At 37.8% G+C, this 24894-nt stretch overlaps 1 protein-coding gene across 1 annotated transcript in view; it reads left to right on the forward strand.

The window, feature by feature from the left end:
- PATJ (PATJ crumbs cell polarity complex component) overlaps positions 1–24894 on the forward strand; it is a 431680-nt gene that overhangs the window by 285859 nt on the left and 120927 nt on the right. Inside the window, exons 29-30 of the mRNA XM_023730369.1 lie at positions 14391–14482; positions 23773–23848. Coding sequence (XP_023586137.1) covers positions 14391–14482; positions 23773–23848 — 168 coding nt within the window. The remainder of the gene's footprint in view (positions 1–14390; positions 14483–23772; positions 23849–24894) is intronic.

Below are 24894 nucleotides of genomic sequence, written 5' to 3' on the forward strand. Positions count from 1 at the left end.
GCTCTGCTGCCGGCACTGCATTTTTGGTGTGATGTTCCCGTGTGTCTCTGCTCGCTTCTCCCTTTTATATCTCAAAGGAGATCGGCTTAAGACACTATCCAATCTTGTATACCTCATCAGTATAATTGCTGCTAATCCATCTTTTTACATCATAATGATAGAGTTTACAACACATAAGGAAATCACATCAGGTTATAAAATGGTACACCATCATACAATACTGGGAATTGTGACCCAGCCAAATTGATACACACATTTTTGGGGGGACATAATTCAATCCATGACACCATAGTATATTCAGGAGGCCCCATACCTACTGGTAACTTTTGTACAAGCCACTGAGTTTTTGAGTCTCAGTGTCCTCATCCACAAAAGTACAGGTACCTACCCTGTCTGTCATGCTGGGCATGGCACTGCTGGACTCTATGAGATACGCTCTAAAAGCTATGAAGTAGGTGGGATATAATTCTGTCTCTGAAGTATTCATTCACTAATAAGGTTAAAGAAGCTGGTTGCTGTGGAGTTGTCTTTGACTCATATTGACCCCATGGGTGTCACAGTAGAACTGTGCTCCATGGGGTTTTCACTGGCTGATTTTTAAAAAGTATATCGCCAGGCCTTTCTTCTGAATCATATCTGGGTGGACTGGAACTTTCAACCTTTTGGTTAGCAGTCAAGCGCATTAACTGTCTGCACCACCCAGGGGCTCCACTAACAAGATTAATGTTGGTAAAAGTAAAAACTGGGGTTGAACGGAGAGGAGCTTCCATAGAGCCCTTCATTGATTGATTGTGTTTGTGTCAGTGATTTAATAATTTGTTGGATTTTTCTGTAGAAGGGGCAAGTAAAATATTTCGAAGGTAAGAGAAAAAACTAGTGACTGAGGGACTTGGATTAGAGTTGTAATCATATCAGCTAATTGTATGAAAGAAACATTAAGCTGGGCTTCACTGGTTTGGGGAATATAAGATGTTCTTGGTTGACAGAATTCTAGGTCACTAGTCTCCTGAATTCTATTTGGTTATGTGTCCAGTAGTGCCATTAATAGAGTTGGGTTGTAATGTCTCCATCTCCTAGGAAAACATGATTCTTCTGCAATATTAATGAACTTTTAAGAGGTGAGTTGTGCTCTCATCCAATCATTCCTTCCTATGCCATGCAGGAAATTATCTATAACACCTACTTCAGTCGATCAAGTAAACTGAACTATAGCATGGACAATTTCCACAAAAACACTAAAAATTAGAGCAACACAAATATTTTCCTCAGCTCACTTCTATCAAGTTAACGTTTTTTAAAATATTTCTGGGTATAGGATTCATAAGAATATCTATTTTCCCAGTATATCAAATTTAGAAAGATGTGAGATACATATTACTATCACTTTGTGTTCAGAAGGTATTTCAATTTAATTAGATTTGTTTGAGAGAAAATAAATCTCATGCATAAGCCTTTTAAACAAATGTATTCCTTTGGGAACATTGTACTTTACAAGAAATAGATTAAATTGAAGCTGCAGACCTCGTTTCAGCACTGATTCCATTAAAATTAGTCCTAAAAACCTGCTCCTTTGCCCAAGGTATTAAGATGTTGCTACTTGATATACATGTTTTTGTCTTTTTGTGTAAAAATTTATGTGATACTTTATTCAGATATCTGTTTCCATTACTGTGAGATTATGTTTTTATGTAAGTTTTAGTCATCTTCCCCCTGCCATCCCTAGCCTTGGTATGCCTTTCCCCCCTTCCATTCCTCCATCAGTAAAACTGAAGCAGTGGCTTGGAGAATGAAGATCAGTCTTCACTGGGGCTGGTGGCCAAGATTTTTGGAAGGGGAAATAAATATTTTACAAGTATACAAGGTCTTTGAAGGAACTGGTTACCCCTATTATTTCTTAGTCTGCCTTCCGCCTAAAAGCTATACTGAAGTACCTCTGGTTCCTAGGAAGAGCCTTGCATTTTTATACCTGTATATCTTTTCATATGCTTCTCCCCTGTCTGGGAGCACTTCCTGACACTCACTTCCTTGTGTGCTTGCTAAGTGTCTATTGATTTCTCTTAAAGACCACAACCTAGCTGTCTCCAAGAAGACAGCTGTATGGCAGTGCAATTATTTATTTCCATGACTGTCTTACTTATTAGAGTACTCGATTCTTGAGGGCAGGGATAAATGAATGGATATCCAACATATCTATCATATTTTTATTGGAATATTACTTGGTCTGGGGATTCTACTTTGTGAGGCCCTGTAAATTGGATTTAACATTCCGTAGGATTAAAAATGACTTACTTGTCCTGTGGCTTTTTCTTTTTTTAACCCCAGAAAATTATCCTTAATAAATGTTTCCTGATCATTAAGGACAGACTTTTGGGCGCATACAGATTTGGTCATAAATTCTGGCTCTAAATGTGTTACATTGGTCAAATTCCTCAATCTCACTCAGCCTCAATTTCTCCATCTGTATAATGAGGTAATAATACATTCCTCTACTAATTTGTGTGAGACTTAAATGACGTACACCTTCTCCTCACTTATCAACTGTCTCATTATCTGACATTTCGCATTTATGACAATAGTAGAAAGTCTACTATCTAAACTATTTTGCGTATTAAAGACATAAGTCTGGCAGTAACGAATGCTGAGGTGTGAGGTGAGAGTAACACTGGCTGTGATGGTTAAGGTTATGTGTCAGCTTGACTAGGCCCTGATTCTAGGTGGTTTGGGCAGTTATGTAGTGATGTAATTTAGCAGTTAAGTAATGATGTAGTTATCCTCCATTTTCTGGTCTACTGCGGTCATCCTCCATTTTCAAATAACACCAATTTTGCATAATGACCTGGTCTTTGGAATTTTACCGTGTTGATAAATGAAGAGAGGGTGTATTTAAGACATATACCTACCTACCTACATATATATATATGTGTGTGTGTGTGTGTGTGTGTGTATTCCTTATATGCATATATACAATATGACTTGTATGTTATAAGCATTTATTAAATGGAATTATTAGAGTAATTATAAAATATCAAAACAAAAACAATCTGAAAATCACTTTGAATCCCACCAATGAGATACCATCAGTGTTCACATTTAGTAGAGATACTCACAGAGCTTTCTTTAAACACAGATAGAAACTTTTACACGGATGAAAATAATATTGTGATAAATAAGTAGGCTACATGATATTTTCTCACTTTTTCACTCAACAGTGTTATCTTTCTATGGCAATGAGTCTAGACCTATACATCCTCTCTCACCTTCTATTAACGGCACAGTTTTTCATTTATTGATGTACCATGACAATCATTTGTTGATCAATATGTAGGTTTTTCCAGTTTTTGTCTATTAAAAGAATAACCATGGTAGATGTTATGGTATCCTACTTTTTAATCTTTTTAAAATAAATCCATAGAAGTACAATTGTTAGATTAAAAGATAACCTATAAAAATATTCATCAAGTTATAAATACTTAGGATTTATTAGTTTTTCTGCATGTGTATTATACAAAATAAAAGACCTTATTAAAGAAAAGAAGTTAACCTATAGATTCTAATGTCTTGAAATGTCAAATTTAGAATATATTTGAAAGTGAAGCAGGTAGAGGACCTCCCAGATTTCATCATCAACAATTCAAGTTACCTGAATTCCAACTCAGTTCTTTAATAGTTTGTCACTTTTCATAACACATCCTTCTGCTTTAATAAAATCATGGCCAAGGGAATTGTGGAGCATAATATATTATGACATGATATTGAGACCTCAGGTGGATCTGTTATTTGAAGTAAATTTTAAGTTTTGTGTAATTAATATTTCCAATCCTAGCTTAAGTTAATTAACTTTTGCTTCCAATTTGGTAGGTTTTTTGAGTAGATTTAATTGAGCTGCTCTTCAGCATAAATTTATATTCATGTTCAGTTGAACTATGGAAAATTAAGAGTAGTTGAAAACCTATCTCTTCATGATATTTTTGAATAATTAATTTTATTGAAACGAATCTCATTAAGGACCTCTAAAGTGAAAGTTTATGTAGTGTAACAAAGAATTTACATCCATTTACTTTTGCTGAATCTTTGCTGGATTAACCCTACTTCTACTTCTATTACAAACTATAAAACGGCAATTAAGTATTCCATCTCTAATATATAAATGTTGGAGGTTTACTCAAATCAATTTTTTTTGCTTTTGTTTTTGTTTCTATTAAACTACAGTAGCAGAAACCAACCCATGAGGGGGAAATTTAAACCTAGTAAAAATTCATTGTAATATGACTTAATAAAAACCAAAAAACCAAACCCATTGCCGTTGAGTCAATTCCGACTCATAGTGACCCTATAAGCATTGCAAATACAGATGTTTCTCATTTGGGGCTGTTGCTCTCAGTATCTAGAGTTGCTATAATTTGCTCCTGAATGACATTTCATTGAAGTGGTTAATTCAGAACCTGGGGAATAATGAGCTAGCTTACCCATAAGGTAAAATATTAGTGTCTTTCTGTCACCAGCTGAAGCAGAAGTTATTAACCATCTGGAGAATCTCAGAAAACTCTCTTTTGGTCAGTAATCAGAAGAAGCCAAAAACTGATAAGAAAACCAGAATTGTAGGTCAAGAGTGTAGAGGCTATTTTGGACAGGAAGCCTCCCTCATCCACCCTCCCCATTTCCTTCTTTTTTCTCCTCTTGGATGCGAAGATAATTTACTGAGCATCTGGGAAAATATAAGACTGTGTGACAGAGAAATGTATGTAACTTAGATGTTGTCATGGATTGAATTATGTCCCCCCAGAAATATGTGTATCAATTTGGCTGGGCCATGATTCCCAGTATTGTGTGATTGTCCTTCATTTTGTGATTGTAATTTTATGTTAAAAAAGGATTAGGGTTGGATTGTAACACCATTACTAATGTCACATCCCTGCTCCAATGTAAAGGGAGTTTCCCCGGGGTGTGGCCTATACCACCTTTTATCTTGCAAGAGATGAAAGGGAAGCAGAGAGTTGGGGACTTCATAACCACTAAGAAAGCAGTGCGTGGATCAGAGCATGTCCTTTGGACCCAGGGTTCCTACGCGGAGAAACTCCTAGTCCAGTGGAAGATTGATGAGAAGGACCTTCCTCCAGAGCCAACAGAGAGAGAAAGTCTTCCCCTGGAGCAGACTCCCTGAATTTGGACTTCTAGCCTAGTAGACTGTGAGAAAATAAATTTTTCTTTGTTGAACCCATCTACTTGTGGTATTTCTGTTATAGCAACACTAGATAACTAAGACAGATACGTAAATTAATTTTTAGAACTAGAAGGGGCCTCAGAAACTATATCATTTAAATGGCAAAGAACAGATATTAGTTTAAAGTAATTTAGCCAAAAAAGGAATTTCCTATAATGGTACAGAGATCCCTCCTGAAACCCAAATGTCAAGATGCATATTAGCCTTAGGAAATAATGGCTTTCCCTGCCTCTTCAACTATGTGGCAGAATATAGCTATCTCACAGAAGCTAAAGGAGCATATAAAGAATATTCAGCTGTGTCTCAGCCCCAATTTAAAACACTTGAAAGATTGCCCCACCTTGGGTCATATGCCCCATCTTCCCCAATCAGCTTTGACCTGGAGTGGCATCACAAGTAATACAGACTTGACTGCCCACCATTATAGATGCTATTTGTGTGATGGTAAGTTTGAAGGACAGTTCTTAGAAGAGAGAAGTGGTTGTGAGCTGGCAAAGACACCAAAGGTCTCTACTACATCCCCCATCTAGTCTGGCCTTCTCATCTTAGTAATATGGGAGTTGAGAATGAGTGGCATAAAATAAACTCCCGTAGTCATGACTTGATGAAAGTGGGGCAAATAAAATTTATCATCTATAGGGTCTATCCTATATGGGGTTCATTGAGCTTCTTGGATGGTCAGCTTTTCATCTTTCATGATATTTGGGAAGTTTTATGTCAGCAATTCTTCAATAATCTTCTCTGTGTTTTCTGTTTTCTCCCCCATTCTGGAGCTCTGATCATTTGCAAATTTTTGTTTTTAACCATATTCCACGTAATTCTCAGAGTTTCTTCATTTTTCTTCGTTCTTTTTTCTGAGTTTTCCTCAGAGTTATAGCCAAGTGTTTGTCTTCAATTTCACTGATCCTGTCTTCCATCATTTCAAACCTGCTCCTCAGCCCTTCTATGACACTGTCCATTTCTGAAATTTTGTTTATCTTTTGGATTTCTAATTGTTTTTGTGTGATTCCTAGTTGTGAATTTATTTTGGCATTTTGTTCCTGTATTATTTTCCTGAATTCTTCCATTTTTTTTTTTGTCCATATTTTCCATGAATTTGTCTATTCTTTCCTCATTTTTGTCTGCTTTTTTCTTAAACTCTTGGCTAATTCTGAGTATTAGAGATTTTAATTCCCTATCAGGTAATTTTAGTACCTTTTCTTCTACTCGGAAGTCCTCTGGTGTTTTATTTTGAACTCATACTAGAACCATCCTGTCCTGTTTTTTAATATGTTTTCATATTTTCTCTGTCTTCGGGACATTTAGTAGTTACTTTCTTCATTTATTGATTGTAAATTTGTTTTGTCCTGCTTTTTTGTTTTATTTGGTTATGTCTGAACAGGCAGGCTGTGCGTTCTTTGTTGTTTTTTCATTTTGTGGGCACGATACTTTTCACCTCCTTGTCTATTGGGCAGGGCCAGTCGCTAAGCTTTAGTGCAGCAGGACAGGTTCAGCTGAGGGGGAGTTGCTGGCATGGGTTGTTTGTGGCACGTACTAGAGCCAACAGGGTGGGCCAGGAATCAGTGCAGGGCAGGTTCTGGTAGGCTGTGCCTGTGCTGCTCAGGGGTGTGATGTTCAGTGCATGGTGCAGGTAGGCAGGAAGGAGGGGGGAGATTATGATATGTGGAGCTAAGATGAGTATGGAAAAATGGAGAGAAAAACAGGAGCAAAAAAGGTGCTAAGGGAGCTTGCCGTTGGAGTGGAGAGATGAGAAACCAAGAAATGGAGGGGGGAAAAAAAGGGGGAAAAAGAAAAATAAATAAATAAAAATTAGAAAAAAAGAAAGGAAAAGCCCACAGGGATCCCAGCAGTGCAGCTCCGTAGACTTGGGAAATGGCTCCCAGGCTGTGAAGTACAGCCTGGCTAGAAGGGGTAGAGATGTCACACAGTGTCAGGTATTCAGGAGACAGGAAAAGAAGGTAAGTATAGAGAGATGAGAAACTGAGAAATGAAGAAAGACAAAAAAGAAAAAGAAAAAAATGCCCCCAGGGATCCTACCAGCACAGTTGCACGGACTGGAGAAGTGGCTCCCAATCCACTCAGTGCAGCCCGGCTAGAAGGGGCTCCCAAGCCTTGAAAAGAAAAAGAAAACAAACAAACAGAACAAAAAAAAAAAAAAAAGCCCCGGCGGCACAGGCCGGGAAAGTAGTTCCCCAGTCAAGCAGCGCTTCACAGCCTTTCAAGAAGAAGCAAAGATGGCACATGGAGCCAGGTATTTGAGAGAAAGGAGTGGGAGGCGGTGAGAGGCATGGAAGAAATCAAAAGAAGCGGAAAAAAGCAACACTAGCAACAAACATACGGTGCTCAGGGAGCCAGCCATTGTCGATGGGGCAAATCCAAGTGGTATGGGGTCAAAGCAAGTGCCTCCTGGCCAAGAAACTGTGGCCAGTGGGAAGCAGAAGAGGCCGAGCAGGGTGGGTGGGGAGAGAGCATATATCTGTGTTTACTGGTTGGTCTGTCTCATGCTGGGAGCTTTATAAAACTGCTTTACCGTACTCCCTGTCTGCCGATCTCCGATGTGCGCTAGGCAAATCCAAGCAGCATGGACCCTGCATCTTCCGGCTAGCCCAGCGCCCGCAGCCAGCTATGAAGCAGCAGAAGTTGAGCAGAGGGAGAAGGATGGTGGGTGGGAAAGCATATATCGCTGGTTACTGGGTGCCATCTCCTGCTGGGAACTCCGTGAAGCTGCTTTCCCATACTCCCTGTCTGCTGATCTCCAACAGGAGTCCAAGATGGCAAATCTGTGCTGCGTTAGTTAATAGGGGACCTCTGCACATATCTCTCCTCGCTCTCTGTTCTCTGTCAGTTTCTTATTCCATTCAGGGCTTAACTGAGTTGTTTATTTCTTCATTTGATACTTCAGGTTCCAGAATTGACGTTTGTCTCCGTTTTACTTAGTTTTTCAGGTCTTTGCTGTGGAAGGATGGCATGGTGCTTCTATCTATAGTGCCATGTTGGCTCTGCCTCTCAAAATTTGTCATGTGAAGTGACTAACTTTTGAGATGATATGCTATTAATAATAATTAAGCTGGCACAACATGCATAAATTGGGACTGTATAGTTCCCTTGGATGGAAGAATTGTAGATCTCAGGTTTTAAGATAACGAATAGATTATCTGGGTGGAGTCCAAGCCCAAGCCCTTTACCGTCGAGTTGATTCCAATTCATAGCAACCCTGTAGGACAGAGTAGAACTGCTCCATAGGGTTTCCAAGGAGCGCCTCATGGATTTGAACTGCTGACCATTTGGTTAGCTGCCTTTGCTTTTAACCACTTTGCCACTAAGTTTTCCATGGGTGGACTAGGAAGTAGCAAATCAAAATTAAAGAGTTTTCCCCACCATTATAGGATAATGTCAAAGATAAGCACATGTCTAGATAATTTACTTTTCCTCACTGAATCATCTTTGACAAGGAGAAACTTTGAGGAAGGCATATAATTTCTCTACTTTGCAGTTTACTGGAAGTAAATAGAAAATAATGCTTTTCTAATTTCTGGATAATCTAAATGATCATTCATATTTGAAAATGATGGGAGCAGTATTTGCCCTAAAATAAATATTTTATTTGTTTTTCTTTGGTTTTGGTCAGAAAGAGTTAAAAGGGTAGTCGAACTGTGTATATTTGTACAGCAGAGAAAAAGTGTAATAAGCGTATATGATTGTTCAGGGCGCAATTTGTACAAAGAGAAAGATACTGTCTTAATGGGACTCCATCATATTGCATTTGGGACTTTTAAAAAGCCTAGCAGTTCAACATCTTTAATGTCTACCATTCAGTGACACCAATTATATCATTTATGTTGTGTAACCATCACCAATATTTATTTTGTTACCTGTATTTTTACAATAATTACCCCCCCCCCCCAAAAAAAAAAAGCCTAGCAGTAAACTTTTGGTGATTCTCTTTCTATGCATTGTGGTGATTTGGTTTATTCTGTCCTTTTTATTTCAAAAGCCCAAGACCTAAAATAGTGGTGACTAGCATCCTCCTGTTCCTGCATGGAGTTTATTTAATAAGCATGTTTATAAAGATGACCTTTGAAAATTATCTGATTATTTGAACACCATACATAGGATGTGACCTCCTGGTGTGCCCTAGGATTAGAGGCTCTTATCTGATAGCTGAATCACCTTGGGCAAATTACCCAACCTCTTTGAGTGTCCCTTTCCTAATTTGTTGAAGAAGGAGCCCTGGTAGCTCAGTGGTTAACCAAAAAGGTCACCTGTTTGAACCCACCATATGCTCCGTTTTTAATCCGTTGAATGAAATAATAATACATTATACTCTGGTTGTTCTGAGATTTAAATGAAATACTGTGCAAAAATTGCTTAGCATTGTATCCGGCATAGGGTAAGCACTGAGTAAGTGGTAGCCATTAATAATTTTAATTAACCTGAAAGACTTCCAGCAGATGTGGAATGCTTTCTTTTTGGCCTACGCTGTACTTGGAAAACTTCTACATCTGTTGTTTAAAGAATAGAGACCCTCAGAGAACAACAGCGTCTCAATAATAGAATAAGTGACAGTCTAAAGTTAATAGTGCATGAATACATCATATTCTTTTCTAATTACTTACTGAATTACTTTCTTGCTCTGGAGTGTGTTTCCATTAGTGTTGAAGAAATATAAAATCTGCTTATGTAGTTGGAAGCTCCATACCTTTCATTTAAATAGTGAAATTGTTTTATATTAAGTAAGACAGTAAGAAAACACAAAAGAATGCTACCTCTCCTGAAACTCAGAGGCTGTTCATGTGTCATTCTCAAGCCTAGAGAAGAGGCTTTGTTTTGGACTGTTTTATCCAGAGATCTGCATTTTCCTTTTAGGTTTCATCCAGTGAAATCAAGTTTCCCTCTGTCTTGAGTGTCTTGCTCTGTTCCCAGTTTCCCACTGTACAGCAGGGTTTCTCCAGAGGCTACAGAACATTTGCAGGAGCAGCTGCTTTACCAGTAAACACCACAGTTGTTGGCACTGGAAAAAGCATCAACAGCAAGCAAGCTGCTTTGTGTTTCTACTGCCAGAGAGCCTGAATAGTCAGAAACAGCATCATGGAATACATAACTTTAGATTTACTCTTATGTAAATTAAAATTAATGACCTGCTTTCTTCATGTGGGATATAATTTTTCCCTCTTAGAATAACAGCACCATACGTTCTATCAAAATGGAGGATCACAGCTTAAAAGCAAAAGTTTGAGCATATCCATAATCATGAAACAGTTTGAACCTGTATATGAACAAGCTTTTGCTGCTGAGAAAAAAAAAAAAAAAAACAACTTTTAATCTCAATCATTTTGAAGGCTGGAGCCCACCCCAGAGGGTTGATTAAGTGCCGCTTACATTGAGAGCTCTACAATTGGGCATATGCTTATGGAACACTATTTTGTGCAAGCTATGCGTGAAAAGCTGGGGAATACCAAGACGACGAAACCAGTTCCTCCCCTCAAGGAGTTTAGCTCAATTCAATAAATGTTTATTAGGTGCCTCTACTGGTGCTATCTGCCTAACATGCCATGTTGGGGCATAGGTGTCCTAAGACAGATTTTTTTAAACCTAGAGTCATAGGTATGATCTCATTTAATTTTCACAACAGCTTTATGAAGTGCGTATTTGGATTCCTTTTAGAGAAGAAGAAACTGAGGGCATCAGTGCATTTCTGTGTGATTGATTATCGTGGTGAAAAACAAAAGCTGATAGAATCAGGACACGCTTTAACCAGGAGGATTAAATTGGTTGTGGTTTAGGAAAGGTTTTCTGAAAGCAGAGGCTAGGCACAAAGGGCAAGACATTCACAAATAATTACCTAAATACCAGGCATATTCATGCACCACCTCATTTTTAAAGATCCTTGTTTGTAGTTCATTATATGTTAAAGAGATTGGAAAATATGGTTAGCAAAAAATGTGATCCTGCTAGACCTACTCATTTATAACTTAGTTTTGCTATTTAATACATTTGGACCACTTCCTATGGCACTAAATATGCTTTTTCACATTACTTTTAATGGCTACATGATTTATTTAACCACTTCCCTTATTAATGAGTAAGGTAAGAAAAGGCAAATATAAGAGAGATAAAACCATGAAAGTATTAGGAGAAAATACACATGGGTAATTATATAATGATGAGGGTTGGCACATTTTTAAATGTATGATATTAAAGGCAGGAACTTTAATAGAAGAGATGGATAGTTTTGAACACATAAAAATTAAAAGTCCTTTGGCTATCAAAATCACTATCGATAAAATTAAAAAGCGTGATCTCATTTAATTCTGTTTATGAAGTAGGGCCTTTGATCACTTTTAGAGAAGAAGAAACTGAGGACATCAGAGGATTTTTGTGTGATTGATTGCCTTGGTGTCAAATAAAAGCTGATAGAATGAGAGTAAGAATGAGGAGGTAGCCGGAGGTTGGTTTTTGCAGCAGTTTTGGATATCAATCCCCGCTTAACCGCTTCAGACAAGGTGATGGATGAGCTTCAGTTTAGATGGGTTAAAAGACTGTGTTTTCACTTCCATACCCTTTCTCATAATAACTGTTGTGACAGAAGAAGATACCTTTTTTCCGATGTCTTCAAACTTGTGTCAGGTGTGTCTTCAAATGCAAAATTTCAGAGACATCGCTGACAGACCAGATGCTGGTTACAAAAAGCATATCCTTTAAATAGCAGAAATTATGGAGTCCTCATTTAAATATAGAACTCCCTTAGAGAAGATTGTATAAATCATTAACTACTTATTAAAGAGATTGGGGTGGGGTCATGGAGAGCCAAAACTGTACTAGCTGTTTTCCATTGGATGAAATAAAATGAAAGATCAATTAACCGCTCTCATCATAGTTTGTCAGTGTTAAAATCTGGAATGAAAAATTTAGAATGTAAATGTTTTTAGACAATATTTAGATGAATCCCATCAAGTTAAAAATCCTGTTACATCTTGCCTATGAGCAGATGGCTCATGATTATGTAGAATAAAACATTTCTGTGCAATCAATCTAAAATTTGACTTAAAATGTGGATGTAGTATTCACCTTCTTGAGGATAACAAAATTTATGCTATGTAATAACCTTGACACATTTACAGAATCATGTTTAATGGGCCTTATAGAGCTCTGGTGAATACAACAGTTTGATCTGTTTTCTACATATTTCAGGAATCTGGAAAAGCTGTAGGAAATGTAATATCCATCATAAAGTTTTTGCATCTTGCTCTACTGCTTTCTTGAAATTTAGCGAAAAGGTCAAGGACTGTATGATCTTTATTAACTGCAATCAAAACTAAATTTAAGAGGTTTTTAATAGCTACTTAGAATTGCAGTGTTTTTGAATCTATACCGTAATGAATTTTAAGAAATTTTTTCACATTAGAGAGTCCTACGTATGTACTTGTCTAAAAATTAATGGATTTTATTGTTTGACTAATTCCAAGAATATATTTATTATATTTTTCAAATTTATTTTTTGTTGTTTTTGAGAATATACACAGAACATACACTAATTCAACAGTTTCTATATGTATGGTTCAGTGATACTGATTACATTCTTCCAGTTGTGCACCCATTCTTTCCCCCCTTTTCCAAATTGTTTCTCCCTTGTTAACAAAAACTTTATGCTGTCAAAGTTTCCTATCTAATCTTTTGAGTTGCGGTTGTCAATTTGATCCCATCTAAATAGTTCTTAAAAGATCACAATACTTAAGCTACACATTCTTTACTAGATAAGCCAAACTATTGTTTGATTTAAAGAAGGACTTAAGGGATATTTTTGGTTTAAGATTTAGTGATTGTCTCGGGGCAATAGTTTTGTTGTTCATCCAGCTCAGTGGTTCCAGAAAGTCTGAAGTCCATGAGAATTTGAAATTCTGCTCTGCATTTCCCCCCTTTTCATCAGGATTCTTCTATCGAACCTTTCATCAAAACATTCAGTAATGGTAGCCTGGCATCATCCAGTTCTTCTGGTCTCATGGCAGAGGAGGCAGTTGTTCATGAAGACAGTTAGCCACACATTCCATTTCATCTTGCTATTCCTGACTGTCCTTCTTCCTCTGTTGCTCCAAGCGGATGTTTGTTGTTGTTAGGTGCTGTCAAGTCAGTTCCTACTCATAGCGACCGTATGTACAACAGAACGAAATACTCCTTGTTCCTGTGCCATCCTCACAATTGTTGTTATACTTGAGCCCATTGTTGCAGCCACCGTGTCAATCCATCTCGTTGAGGGTCTTCCTCTTTTTCACTGACCCTCTGCTTTACCCAGGAAGATGTCCTTCTCTAGGAACTGATCCCTCCCGATAACATGTCCAAAGTGTGTGAGACTTAATTTCGCCATCTTTGTTTCTAAGGGGCATTCTGGTTGTATTTCTTCTAAGACAGATTTGTTTGTTCTTTTGACAGTCCATGGTATATTCAATATTCTTCGCCAATACCACAATTCAAAGGCGTCAGTTCTTCTTTGATCTTCCTTATTCATCATCCAGCTTTGGCATGGATATGAAGCAATTGAAAACACCATGGCTTGGGTCAGGGGCACCTTAGTCTTCAAAGTGACATCTTTGCTTTTCAACATATTAAAGAGGTCTTTTGCAGTAGATTTGCCCAAGGCAATGCATCTTTTGATTTCTTGACTGCTGTTTCCATGGGTGTTGACTACAGATCCAAATAAAATGAAATCCTTGACAACTTTAATCTTTTCTCCGTTTATCATGATGTTGCTTATTGGTCCATTTGTGAGGATTTTTGTTTTCTTTATGTTGAGGTGTAATCCATACTGAAGGCTGTGGTCTTTGATCTTCATTGGTAAGTGCTTCAAGTCCTCTTAACTTTCAGCAAGCAGGGTTGTGTCATCTGCATAACGCAGGGTGTTAATGAGTCTTCCTCCAATCTTGGTGCCCCGTTCCTCTTCATATAGTCCAGCTTCTCGGATTATTTGCTCAGCATACAGATTGAGTAAATTGGTGAAAGGATACAACCCTGACGCATATCTTTCCTGACTTTAAACCACACAGTATCCTCTTGTTCTGTTCAAATCACTGCCTCTTGATCTGTGTACAGGTGGATAGAGACCAATTATTGTACCTTGTTTTATAGTATATTTTTACAAGTGCATTTTATTTTATTTTATTTTTTTCCCAAACAGATAAACAATCAGATCCTGTATGGAAGAAGTCACCAAAATGCATCTGCCATTATTAAGACTGCTCCAACAAAGGTGAAGTTGGTTTTCATTAGGTAAGATAGATATATCTGGTGTTTCAAAATCACAGCGATCTCTTCTGGAGATGTTATTATTTGTGTAAGACTATCTCGTCTTTGGTTTGTCTAACAAAATTACTGTCTATTTAAAAATATGTTTTCGTTTTTTGTTACTTTAAGAAAAGTGTAGGTTGTTTTGGTCATGAGATTTTTTTTGTTTGTTTCACATGATAGAATTGGTAGTTGAAGCAAATATTTGTATTTAAATTATAGAAATTTCTTCCTGTCCTGGAGCTGATTGTTTTGTATATAAATATAATGGAACTCTTTTGGAAATGCTGATTCTTAAATCATATGGAATTGCAAGGGGCCCTGAATAAACAAAACAAACTTGAGGGAAAAAAGAAAAAGAACAAAGTAAGAGAACTCGCACTTCCTGATTTTAAAATGTACTACAAAGCTACAGGAATAAAAACAGTGTAGTACTGTATACGGATCAACACCTAGACCAATGGAATAGAATTAAAAATCCAGAAATAAACCCTTGTGTCTATGGCCAATTGATTTTTGATAAGGGTGCCAAATCTATTCAGTGGGGGGAAAGAACAGTCTCTTCATTAAATGGTGCTGAGACAACTGGATTTTTACATGCAAAAGAATGAAGCTCTGCTGAACAGGTTTCAGTGGTACTTGTAGACTAAGATGGGCTAGGAAGAAAGACCTGGCAATCTACTTCCAAAAATCAGCCAGTGTATACCCTATGTATCACAATGGTTCCATTTGTAACCAATCATGGGAATGATGCAAGACTGGCAGTGTTTTGTTCTATTTTGCATCAGGTCACTATGAGTTGGGGTCCAACTTCGTGGCAGCTAACGACAGCAGCAAAGACCCATACCTCACACAGTATACAGTAACTCAAAACAGATGAATGACCTAAATATAAGAATTAAAACTATCAAACTTACAAGAAAATGTAGAGAAGAAGCCTTCAAGACCTTATTTTAGGCAATGGGTTTTTACATATGACAACAAAAGCATGAGTACAAGTGAAAAAATAGACTGGACTTCATCAAAATTAAAAACTTTCATTTGTGCATCAAGGGACATTGTCAAGAAAGTGAAGAGACAATCTTCAGAATGGGAAGAAATATTTGGAAATGATATGTCAAATAAGGGTTTAATATCCAGAATTTACAGTCAACTCTTAAAACTCAACAACAAAAAGACTAACAACTGAATTAAAAAATGGGCAAAAGACATGAATAGACATTTTTCCAAAGAAGATATACAAATGACCAACAAGTAGATGAGAAGATCAGAGCTTGGAACTGGTTTGTTCCTGTTTAAAACCATGCTGAGAATTTGCATTTCTAACAATCTCTCAGGGGATGCTAATGCTGCTGGTTAGAGACCATTTCTGAGAACCACTAGTAGAGCAGTGGTTCTCAAATTTTATTATATGTAAGAGTCACCAAGGGATCTTGTTAAAATGCAGATTCTGATTCATTATATTGGGGTGGAAATGCAAATTCTCAGCAGAGGTTCGAACCTGAACGAACCAGTGGGAATGTAAAATGGTGCAGTCTCTGTACCCAAAAGAATTGGAAGCAGCAACTGAAAACAACTGAGTACTAGTGAAAATCCAGAGTTGAAGAGATGTCAGTTCTGTTGTCTAGAATCATGCTGTGTTTTGGGACCAGGGCTTCGAACTGGTTCATTCAGGATTGAGCACCTGCTGAGAATATGCATTTCTAAAAAGTTCCCAGGTGATGCTAATGCTGCTGGTTAGGGAACACTTCTGAGAACCACTAGTAGAGTAAAAAAAAAGAAATGAAACCCATTGATGGAGAGTCCATTCCGAGTCATAGCGACCCTATAGGACAGGGTAGAGAACTGCCCTATAGAGTTTCCAGGGAGGGCCTATTGGATTCGAACTGCTGACCTTTTGGTTAGCAGCTGTAGTACTTAATCACTACACCACCACGGTTTCCACTAGTAGAGTAGTTCTCAAATTTTATTATACATAAGAATCACCTGTAGGAACTTTTTAAACCGTAGATTCTCATTCAGCATTATCTTGAGTGGATATGCAAATTCTCAGCAAGGGTTCGAACCTGAAAGAACCAGTTCGAAGCCCTAATTGGGACTCCACATTTACCCACCTGGTAGCTGGTTGAGCCCTTATGATATAAATGAATCAGAATTAGAAATCCTGTTTGTTTGAAGCCAATTGTCACATCAGCAATACGTTTGTTTCTCTATTATTTGACTGAAATGACAGATAAATCTGAAGAATTTTTGGTGCTTTACCTAATCCTGTATGTTAACTGTTTCTCTGTTTCTTCTCCCTCTGTGACTCAGTTATCGTCTGTAAATTGACGATAGAACACCTACTCATTAATCGTGATAATTTAATAGATCTAAAATGCTCACCACAGTGCCTGGCATAGAGTAAGAGCTAAATGTTAGCTGGTATTTTATGATAGTGATGGTCATTATTATTCTTCCTCTTCTCACCAGTTCCTAATCAGTAAAAACTTCTGTCCATTCCTAGGGGACTGTTGGGAGTAGAGGGAGTTTTATTCCCATATATGAGCACTAATGAAGGTGATTGCAATATCTCTTCCCACATCATCCCTTCAGCCTCATTGGGTGTTGCTGCTTGGCTCCTGGCTTTCCAGTTTTTTACTGTTGTTTTCGTAGAGAGAAACCTTCCTTCTTCTTGTATCTCTTTGCATATTAAGACAGCCTCTTCTGGCTTGCTGACCTTGAAGTCCTCTTTTGGTTTCCATGCCTCTCCTGTTGTCAGAGATTCAGAAATCAGTTAGATGATGAAAACATGAACAGATTTGAGTAAAGGTCAGACCCTGAAGAGATTAAGATGGTGTTCATTGAGTCAGATCCACACATATACTGCATTTAGGCCTGAAAACATCTTATACAAGTTGCTAGCTCTAAGTACAACAGAAGGCTGGGCAGTGAAAGGATGCAAGAGTATTGTATTTCGGTTACAAAGTAATTAAGAACCACTGTGATCCCGGAAAATTACCAAACATAAACCTTTAGAAAAAACTTTTCTGCCTCAATGACCTTAAGCAAGTTATATTTCAGCTCTGAGCCTGGGTTTTCTTCTTCTTTAAAAGAAAACGGCACTACCTGCCCCTGCCCCCTGCCACAGGGGTGTATGAGCATAGTATGAGAAGATGTATATGGCACTGACTGCAGGGCCTGGACATAAACATTCGCACATGGCAGCTGCTGTTGCTGCAAGTACTGTTATTAACATTACTATTACCACTTCATTCAGTGTTTGTGGGACATTTATTGCTCATGCTGGGTCATCCCATTTTAAAGACAGCAGAAAGAAAATTGAATAGGATCCAAAGGAAATCATTTAATACAATTAAGCAGTTGGGAAATAGAACCCTCCTCCTTCAATAAACAAAGGTTAATGGTTTGAAATTATTTAGAATACAGAAGAGAATGCTGAGTAGAAATTTAAAAATAGAAGTAAAGCCCTGTTAATTTAGTTTCTGATGATTTCTATTTTGATTGTTCAGAAGGGAGCAGAATAAAGGAAAGAATTTGTTTAGTAAACAAAAAAAAATGTTGTAAACAATATTGAGGATATTGCAAATGTTTATTTACTGCAAGTGATTTTAAGCAATTTAGAAGTATTAATGTATATTTAAAATTCATAATCTAATTGTAAACCTTTCTTGCATGGTCATTAAATTATTGTACTTAGCACATGGTGGGCATTCGGAAAGCTTTATTGAATTAATTTCCTTTCAGCTCCTTCTAAGCAATTCTAGATTCTTGTATTTTCCAAAGGTAGCAATCATATTAAGTGAGTTTGACAAATTCATCATACTTCAGTCCCTCTCCCTACATCTTTCCCAAATAATCTGAATAAGGAAGATTTTTTATATCTTATTTTATTGGGAGAAAAAAATATGTAGGAATGATTCTGAACAATCTACTGTTGTGTCCAATTTTAGACTGTACAAAGGAAAATGAGCTTAAATTGAATCAAGAGAGATGTTTGCTCTGCTGACAGTCTTTCTTTGATTCAGTAGACATGTCTGGTAATTTATGTGCGGTTATTTTATTAATTTATTAATGCTTTAATTTCCATAAGGCAAGGTCCTATTCATCTGACTAAGAACTGTTTCCGTTAGATACAAATTCTTTACTAAAGCAAGGCTGAACTATGAGGCTTAGTGATTAAAAGAAGAAACCATGGATTCACCCAGCCTGTGCTTAATCCCAGCTCTGTCAGTTTCCTGGTCTTTAACATGGTGATGATGTAGCTATCTCTCGAGCTGTCTACAAATGTTATGTATTAGCACATATGTATTCCTGGCAATATGAGCTCAACAGTGTTTGCTGCAATGATGATGATGATGTTGGACCAGAGGTGGAAAGGGAGGGACAAACGTGAAGATAAAAGATAAAACAGAAAGAAGAAGTCAAGGAGAAGGAAAGAGGAAGAAAAGTAAAAAGGAATCACTCCCAGATATATACTAATTCCATAATGTTTTTTTAAGTGAAGCAAATTCACAGTTTAAGAATGCTTTAATTACCATTATAATGAATAAGCATTCGGAGAGATACCTATGGGACATTATGTAAAACCATTACTGGAAAATTTCAGAATAAGAGAGATGGACAGAGCCTGCCTGAAAATATCTCTTTAAATTCCCTCTCAGTGTGTCTTTTTTTAATTCTGATGACCTGGTATACTAACACGGAATATACCAAAAGCCAAACCAAACCCATTGCCATCAAGTCAGTTCCAACTCATAGCAACCCTTTAAAGACAGAGTAGAACTTCCCCATGAGGTTTCCAAGACTGTAATCTTTATGGAAGCAGACTGCCATATCCTTCTCCCGAAGAATGTCTGGTGGGTTCGGACCACAGACCATTAGGTTAGCAGTCGAGCACTTAAGCACTGTTCCACCAAGGGTCCTTAACAAGGAATATTTAAAAACAAAGCAAAACAAACCTGTTGCCGTCTAGTCGATTCTGACTCATAGCAACCCTATAGGCCAGAGTAGAGCTGCCCCATAGAGTTTCCAAGGAGCAGCTGGTGGACTCGAACTGCCAACCTTTTGATTAGCAGCCCTACCTCTTAACTGCTGCACCACAAGGGCTCCTAGCAAGGAATTTAGTGCTAATTAATGAATGTATAGAGAGAAATCTAATAAACATGCATTAATCCCCATGTCAATAAAAAGTACCTGTAATAGATTTTTGGAGGTAAATAATATCAAAAAGTGTGAGAATACGAAGCATTCAAAGAAAGCAAATGTAGGAAATATTTTATTGCTCACCCCATCTGTCCATCACCTGCAGAATAATTTGGTAGACTTGTGCCCTATTCACGCATGATGACCTGTCACTTTAGGTGCTATCCAGCATTTCATCCTCTCATTTAGGCTGATTGTCTATTTCATTATTCATTTAGGTACATCTTTCAAACTCTGCCGTGTAGAGTACGTTTTTCAGTCTACTGTTACCAGAACCTTAACTTTGGCTATTTGGGGACCAAATTCTGAAGCAGTTAAAATTGATTTGTTATCAAGTTTCAGGAAGTTAACACTTTTAGTCATCTTAGCACAATAAGCTTTGGTTATACTTTTGTTTTAAACTCAGCATAACTTATACTGTGTTGTAATGTTACTTTAAAGACTAGTTTTCATAAAACAGTGAGTGCTTCTGTTTGGCAATACTTCTTCCCCTACTTGAAATTTTAGAGTCTTTGTGCCTTTCCATTATACAGAAATTTCTGGCTTTTATACCTTGGCAGAGGGAGCCCTGATGGCACAGTGGTTAAAATGCTCAGCTTCTAACCAAAAGATGGATGGTTCAAACCCACCAGCTGCTCTGCAGGAGAAAGAGTGGCAGTCTGCATCCATAAAGATTTATAGCCTTGGAAACCCTATGGGACAGTTCTACTTTGTTATACGGGGTCACTATGAGTTGGAATCCACTTGACAGCAGTGGGTTTTCGTTATACCGTAGCAACTCTTCTTTTCAAATTTACTGACAATTGAGATAAAAATAGGAACTAGCCACACGTTTTGGCAGTATGATTAGTAGTAATCACAGAAAGCTATTAAAATATGCTGCAAGCAACATTTTAATTAAACTAGGGCCTTTGGTCTATAGCAATGTACATTTGTGTGATCGCGTCCTTGTCATTTTTTTAACACTTATATTTATTCATATACTAATTGATCTGTAATTCACAAGAGACCTGTGAGTCATTAGTGCAAATTAGCAAGTTGCTGCTATATATTCATGACTTACATAATTACTTTTTTCCCTTTTTCTTTTCACATGCTTAGAATTTGAACAATTCTGTAAATTGTGGCCTAAACATATGGACTCCAATATATTAGATTATTTAACTCTGAATCATCCAGATGTATATTACAATCTAGGTCCTGTCTTTGCTATGCATCACAAACTCAATTCTATTGGGTTTTTCTGTTCAGCATTATCCCCTGTACATGAGCACACCAATCTGAGTACAGGAGGAGAGCTATATTAATACGATGAAGAATGAATCGCTATATTTGGCAGGTCAGGGATCCAAGAAGATTAATGATCTCACCCGCAGCTCTTGTCGTACCTTCCTCACTATGGAAGATTAAATGTCATGTATAACAACTCACTCTCCATTACATAATTACATGTGGAAAATGTGTACTGTGTAAGAACTCCTGAGGCTAAAGGAGACCAAATGAAACTGAAAGCCTTGGAAAGATTTTGTGGTAGCTGTCAAGCCCCACTGAGTAAAAGTGGACTCACTGTGGGATCCTCCTTACTGTATCAATTGAACAATATGTATTTTTTTCTTAATTAAAAACATAGTGTGGCTCATTATCCTCTGGTCATTTCACTCACTGACAGATGATGTTAACTTGAAATTAATATGAATTTCAGGATCATCTCTAGGAGAAGTCCATATGAAGAAGTAACTTGAATGTCTCTTTCATTAATCCCTATTGTACTCTAGATCCTTTAGATTTTGTTTTGATAATAGGAGGGGAAAGATTGTGGGCACAAGTATGGCTTTTACTTTTATAAAGAAACATCCATTCACTTATTCAACAAATGTTTACTGAGTGCCTACTTTGTGCTGGTGCTGTGGTGTCAGTGATGCAAAGACCACTATCTCTGTCCTAAAGGAGCTCAAGAGGAAGCAGAGGCAAATACCCTAGTACCGTATCCAATGACTGAAATGCTATGATGCTGTAAGAACATAAAGGAAATGCACTCATTGTGGAATGAATTATTGATATGTTGAAGATATGTTTAAGTCCTAACCCCTGGTACCTGTGAACGTGACCATGTTTGGGAATAGGGTGTTTGAAGATGTTATCAGTTAACATGAGGTCATACTGGAGTAAAGTGGATCCTAACCCAGTCTGAGTGATGTCCTTATGAAAGGGGAGAAGAGACACAGGCAGAAGGAAGAAGGCTATGTGATGACAGAGTTTTCTGCTGTAATTGCAAGCCAAGAAATGCCTGGGTCTACCAGAAGCTGGGAAAAACAAGAAGGAATCTTCCCCTAAAGCCTTCAGAGAGCATGGCCCAACCAACACATTGATTTGAATGTCTAGCCTCCAGAATCGTGAAACAATAAATTTCTGTTTTTATAAGTCATGTGCTTTGTGGTATTTTGTTACAGCAGCACTGGGAAACTAATCCAGCACCTAACCTAGTCTGTGGCCATAGAGAAGGAGGTCCTTATGCTGAGACCTGAAGGACAAGTAAGCAAAGTCATAGTATTAAGAGAAATCGAAGATTCTGGAGTTGGGTATTATACTCGGTATATTTGAACATTTACTTCTACGTGGAAAGCAGTCCTTCTTTAACAAAGTACCATTTACAGCAACTGTTTTGAATTCTGTGAGGAAGCATCTTTCTAAAGGATCCTTAAAGAATGCGATGCCTTTTTTAGAGTGCATGTGTAGTGTCATCGGTGATGTATCTGACAAGAAATTTTAAGGAAGAAGCCTGTCATTAGCACTGAACTTTATTAGGAGTCACAGGATGGAGGCAAATGGAGTCACTCTCCTGCAATTTCAAGACTCTTCTGTTTCTCTTTTTAGTTGGACCATGTTGTAGACCCCTTTGAGCCTCTAAACTGCTAAGTCTTGTTTAACTTCTTCTGGTACTTGTTTACTGTACTTTTCATTTTAAATTGTAATTTTAATTATTAATTTTATTAACGTAAGTAGAATTTTGACACAATAGCTACAACAATGGACTCAAACATACCAACAGTCATGAAGATGGCATTGGACCACGCAACATTTTGCCCTGCTATACATAAGATGAAGGAGCCCTGGTGGTATATTGGGCAATGCTAACTGATGGTTGGAAGTTTGAATCCACCAGCTAGCTGCTCCATGGGAGAAAGACGTGGTAGTCTGTGCTTCCGTAAAGATTACAGCCTTGGAAACCCCACGGGGCAGTTCTACTCTGTCTTATAGGGTTGCTATGAGTCAGCATCTAACTTGATGGCAATGGGTTTTATACATAAGGTCGCCGCGAGTCAGAGACTCAAGGGCAACTAACTAACAACAACTAAGTAGAATTTGTCATTATTTTTGTTCAACAGCAAGGTGTAGAGTGTTTTTCGTTTTGCACTTTTGTCAAGGACATTGGAAATCAATATATCCAAATAAGAAGTCTTGTTCCCTTTGAGATACTATAGTAACCTTGGGATCTGTGCATTTAATTCAGTTGATTCCATTGCATCATGCATTTCTGGAATCATTTTGAAAGCCTGTGGTATATTCTTTTGAATATCCACAGCAGTAGTAAATTTTCCTCTTCTGAGGGTAATTTTAGTTAATCAGTCTAAAGTGGCCAACAGTTTTACAGGACTATTCATGATTTAGTTGAATTTAGTGAATTGAGTAAAGGGTTGCTACCAAACAACAATCTCATCTTTCTTTATGATTTGTAAAGTACCTTTGAAAGTCAACCTTATTATTTCATGGACAGAATTGGCACTTTTTTCGTTACTCCCATTCCTCAATATTTTCCCGTTGCCATCCAGTCGATTCTGACTCATAGCGACCCCATAGGAGAGTAGAACTGCCCCGTAGGGTTTCCAAGGAGCAGCTGGTAGATTTAAACTGCCAACTTTTGGTTAGCAGCTGTAGTTCACCGTAGCTCTTAACCACTGTGCTACCAAGGCTCCATTCATCAATATAGTACTAGTATACATTAGCTTCTGGAAATTTTGACTATGTCACATTTTTTGGCCGGTCAACACTTATATTCCCTTCCCTTATAGAATGCCTGTGTCCTTTGGGCTGCCCAACATACACACAGACAGTCACATATATAATATAACTAGTCTTGGTGGAACAGTACGTCCAGATTCCTGTTTAGATCTGGCTGAAGGAGCCAGATCTTTCTCTCACTGTTGACGTATAGCCCACTGGGTGGTGATGTGACTTAAGCTTGGGCAATATAACACCTTAGACTTAGAATAAGAATCAAGAAATGTGAGTGATTTTATATGAATGGTGTTTATTCATTGACCCCTGATCCAGACATTCCTGCTGTGAAGTCATTCTGCTTCCTGCTTCCTTGTCCTCTGGCATTGTCTTAGCTCCTGTCTGTTCCAATCCTGGTCCTATTGCTTTTCTGTTGGTTTTGTGAGATCCCAGTATCCCTGTAATACAGTCCTTTTTCCTTAAGTTGGCCCAAATCCCTTTCTGTTGCTTGCTGCCAAAGAATCCTAGTGAATAGGAGGAATATAAAAGTAGAGCTAGCTGAACAAATCATGAGCTACCAGAGTGAGATATATGATTCCCTCTGTATGTTTTCTGGTCACATGTAGGCTTTTAGTAGCCTTGATTTCAAAAAGTTTTTATCCTTCGAACTCTGAACAAGTCTTCACTGTGGATCTATTCCTATATGACACATATCTATTACCAAACCCTTCAGTGGCACTTGAAATGAGATTACCATGATTATCTCACAGTAATCAGGCAGGATTTACCCCTGGTTTATCCCTGGGAGTAGAGTCACCTTCCCCAGCACCCAAGACTCAAAGGATTAAGCCCTCAACTACCAACCGAAAGATTGGCAGTTCGCCACCCAGGGACTCCTTCACAAAATAATACTGAGGGAATTACAATCCAGTGTCCTGGTGGTGCAATGGTTAAGAGCTCAGCTGCTAATCAAAACGATCGACAGTTTGAATCCACCAGCCTTGAAACCCTCTGGGGCAGTTCTACTCTGTTCTATAGGGTCACTGTGAGTCGAAATCAACTTGATGGCAACGTGTACTGTTCACCACTCTAACTGCCTGTCAAACAAAATGAATATTTTGAAGAATTTTTAGTCATTATATCTATATAATGGACTCAAGCATACCAATGACCATGAAGTTGGTGTAGGACCAGGC

The sequence above is a fragment of the Trichechus manatus genome, unplaced genomic scaffold (genome assembly GCF_000243295.1).
Source record: "Trichechus manatus latirostris isolate Lorelei unplaced genomic scaffold, TriManLat1.0 scaffold00003, whole genome shotgun sequence".
NCBI classification, from domain to species: domain Eukaryota; kingdom Metazoa; phylum Chordata; class Mammalia; order Sirenia; family Trichechidae; genus Trichechus; species Trichechus manatus.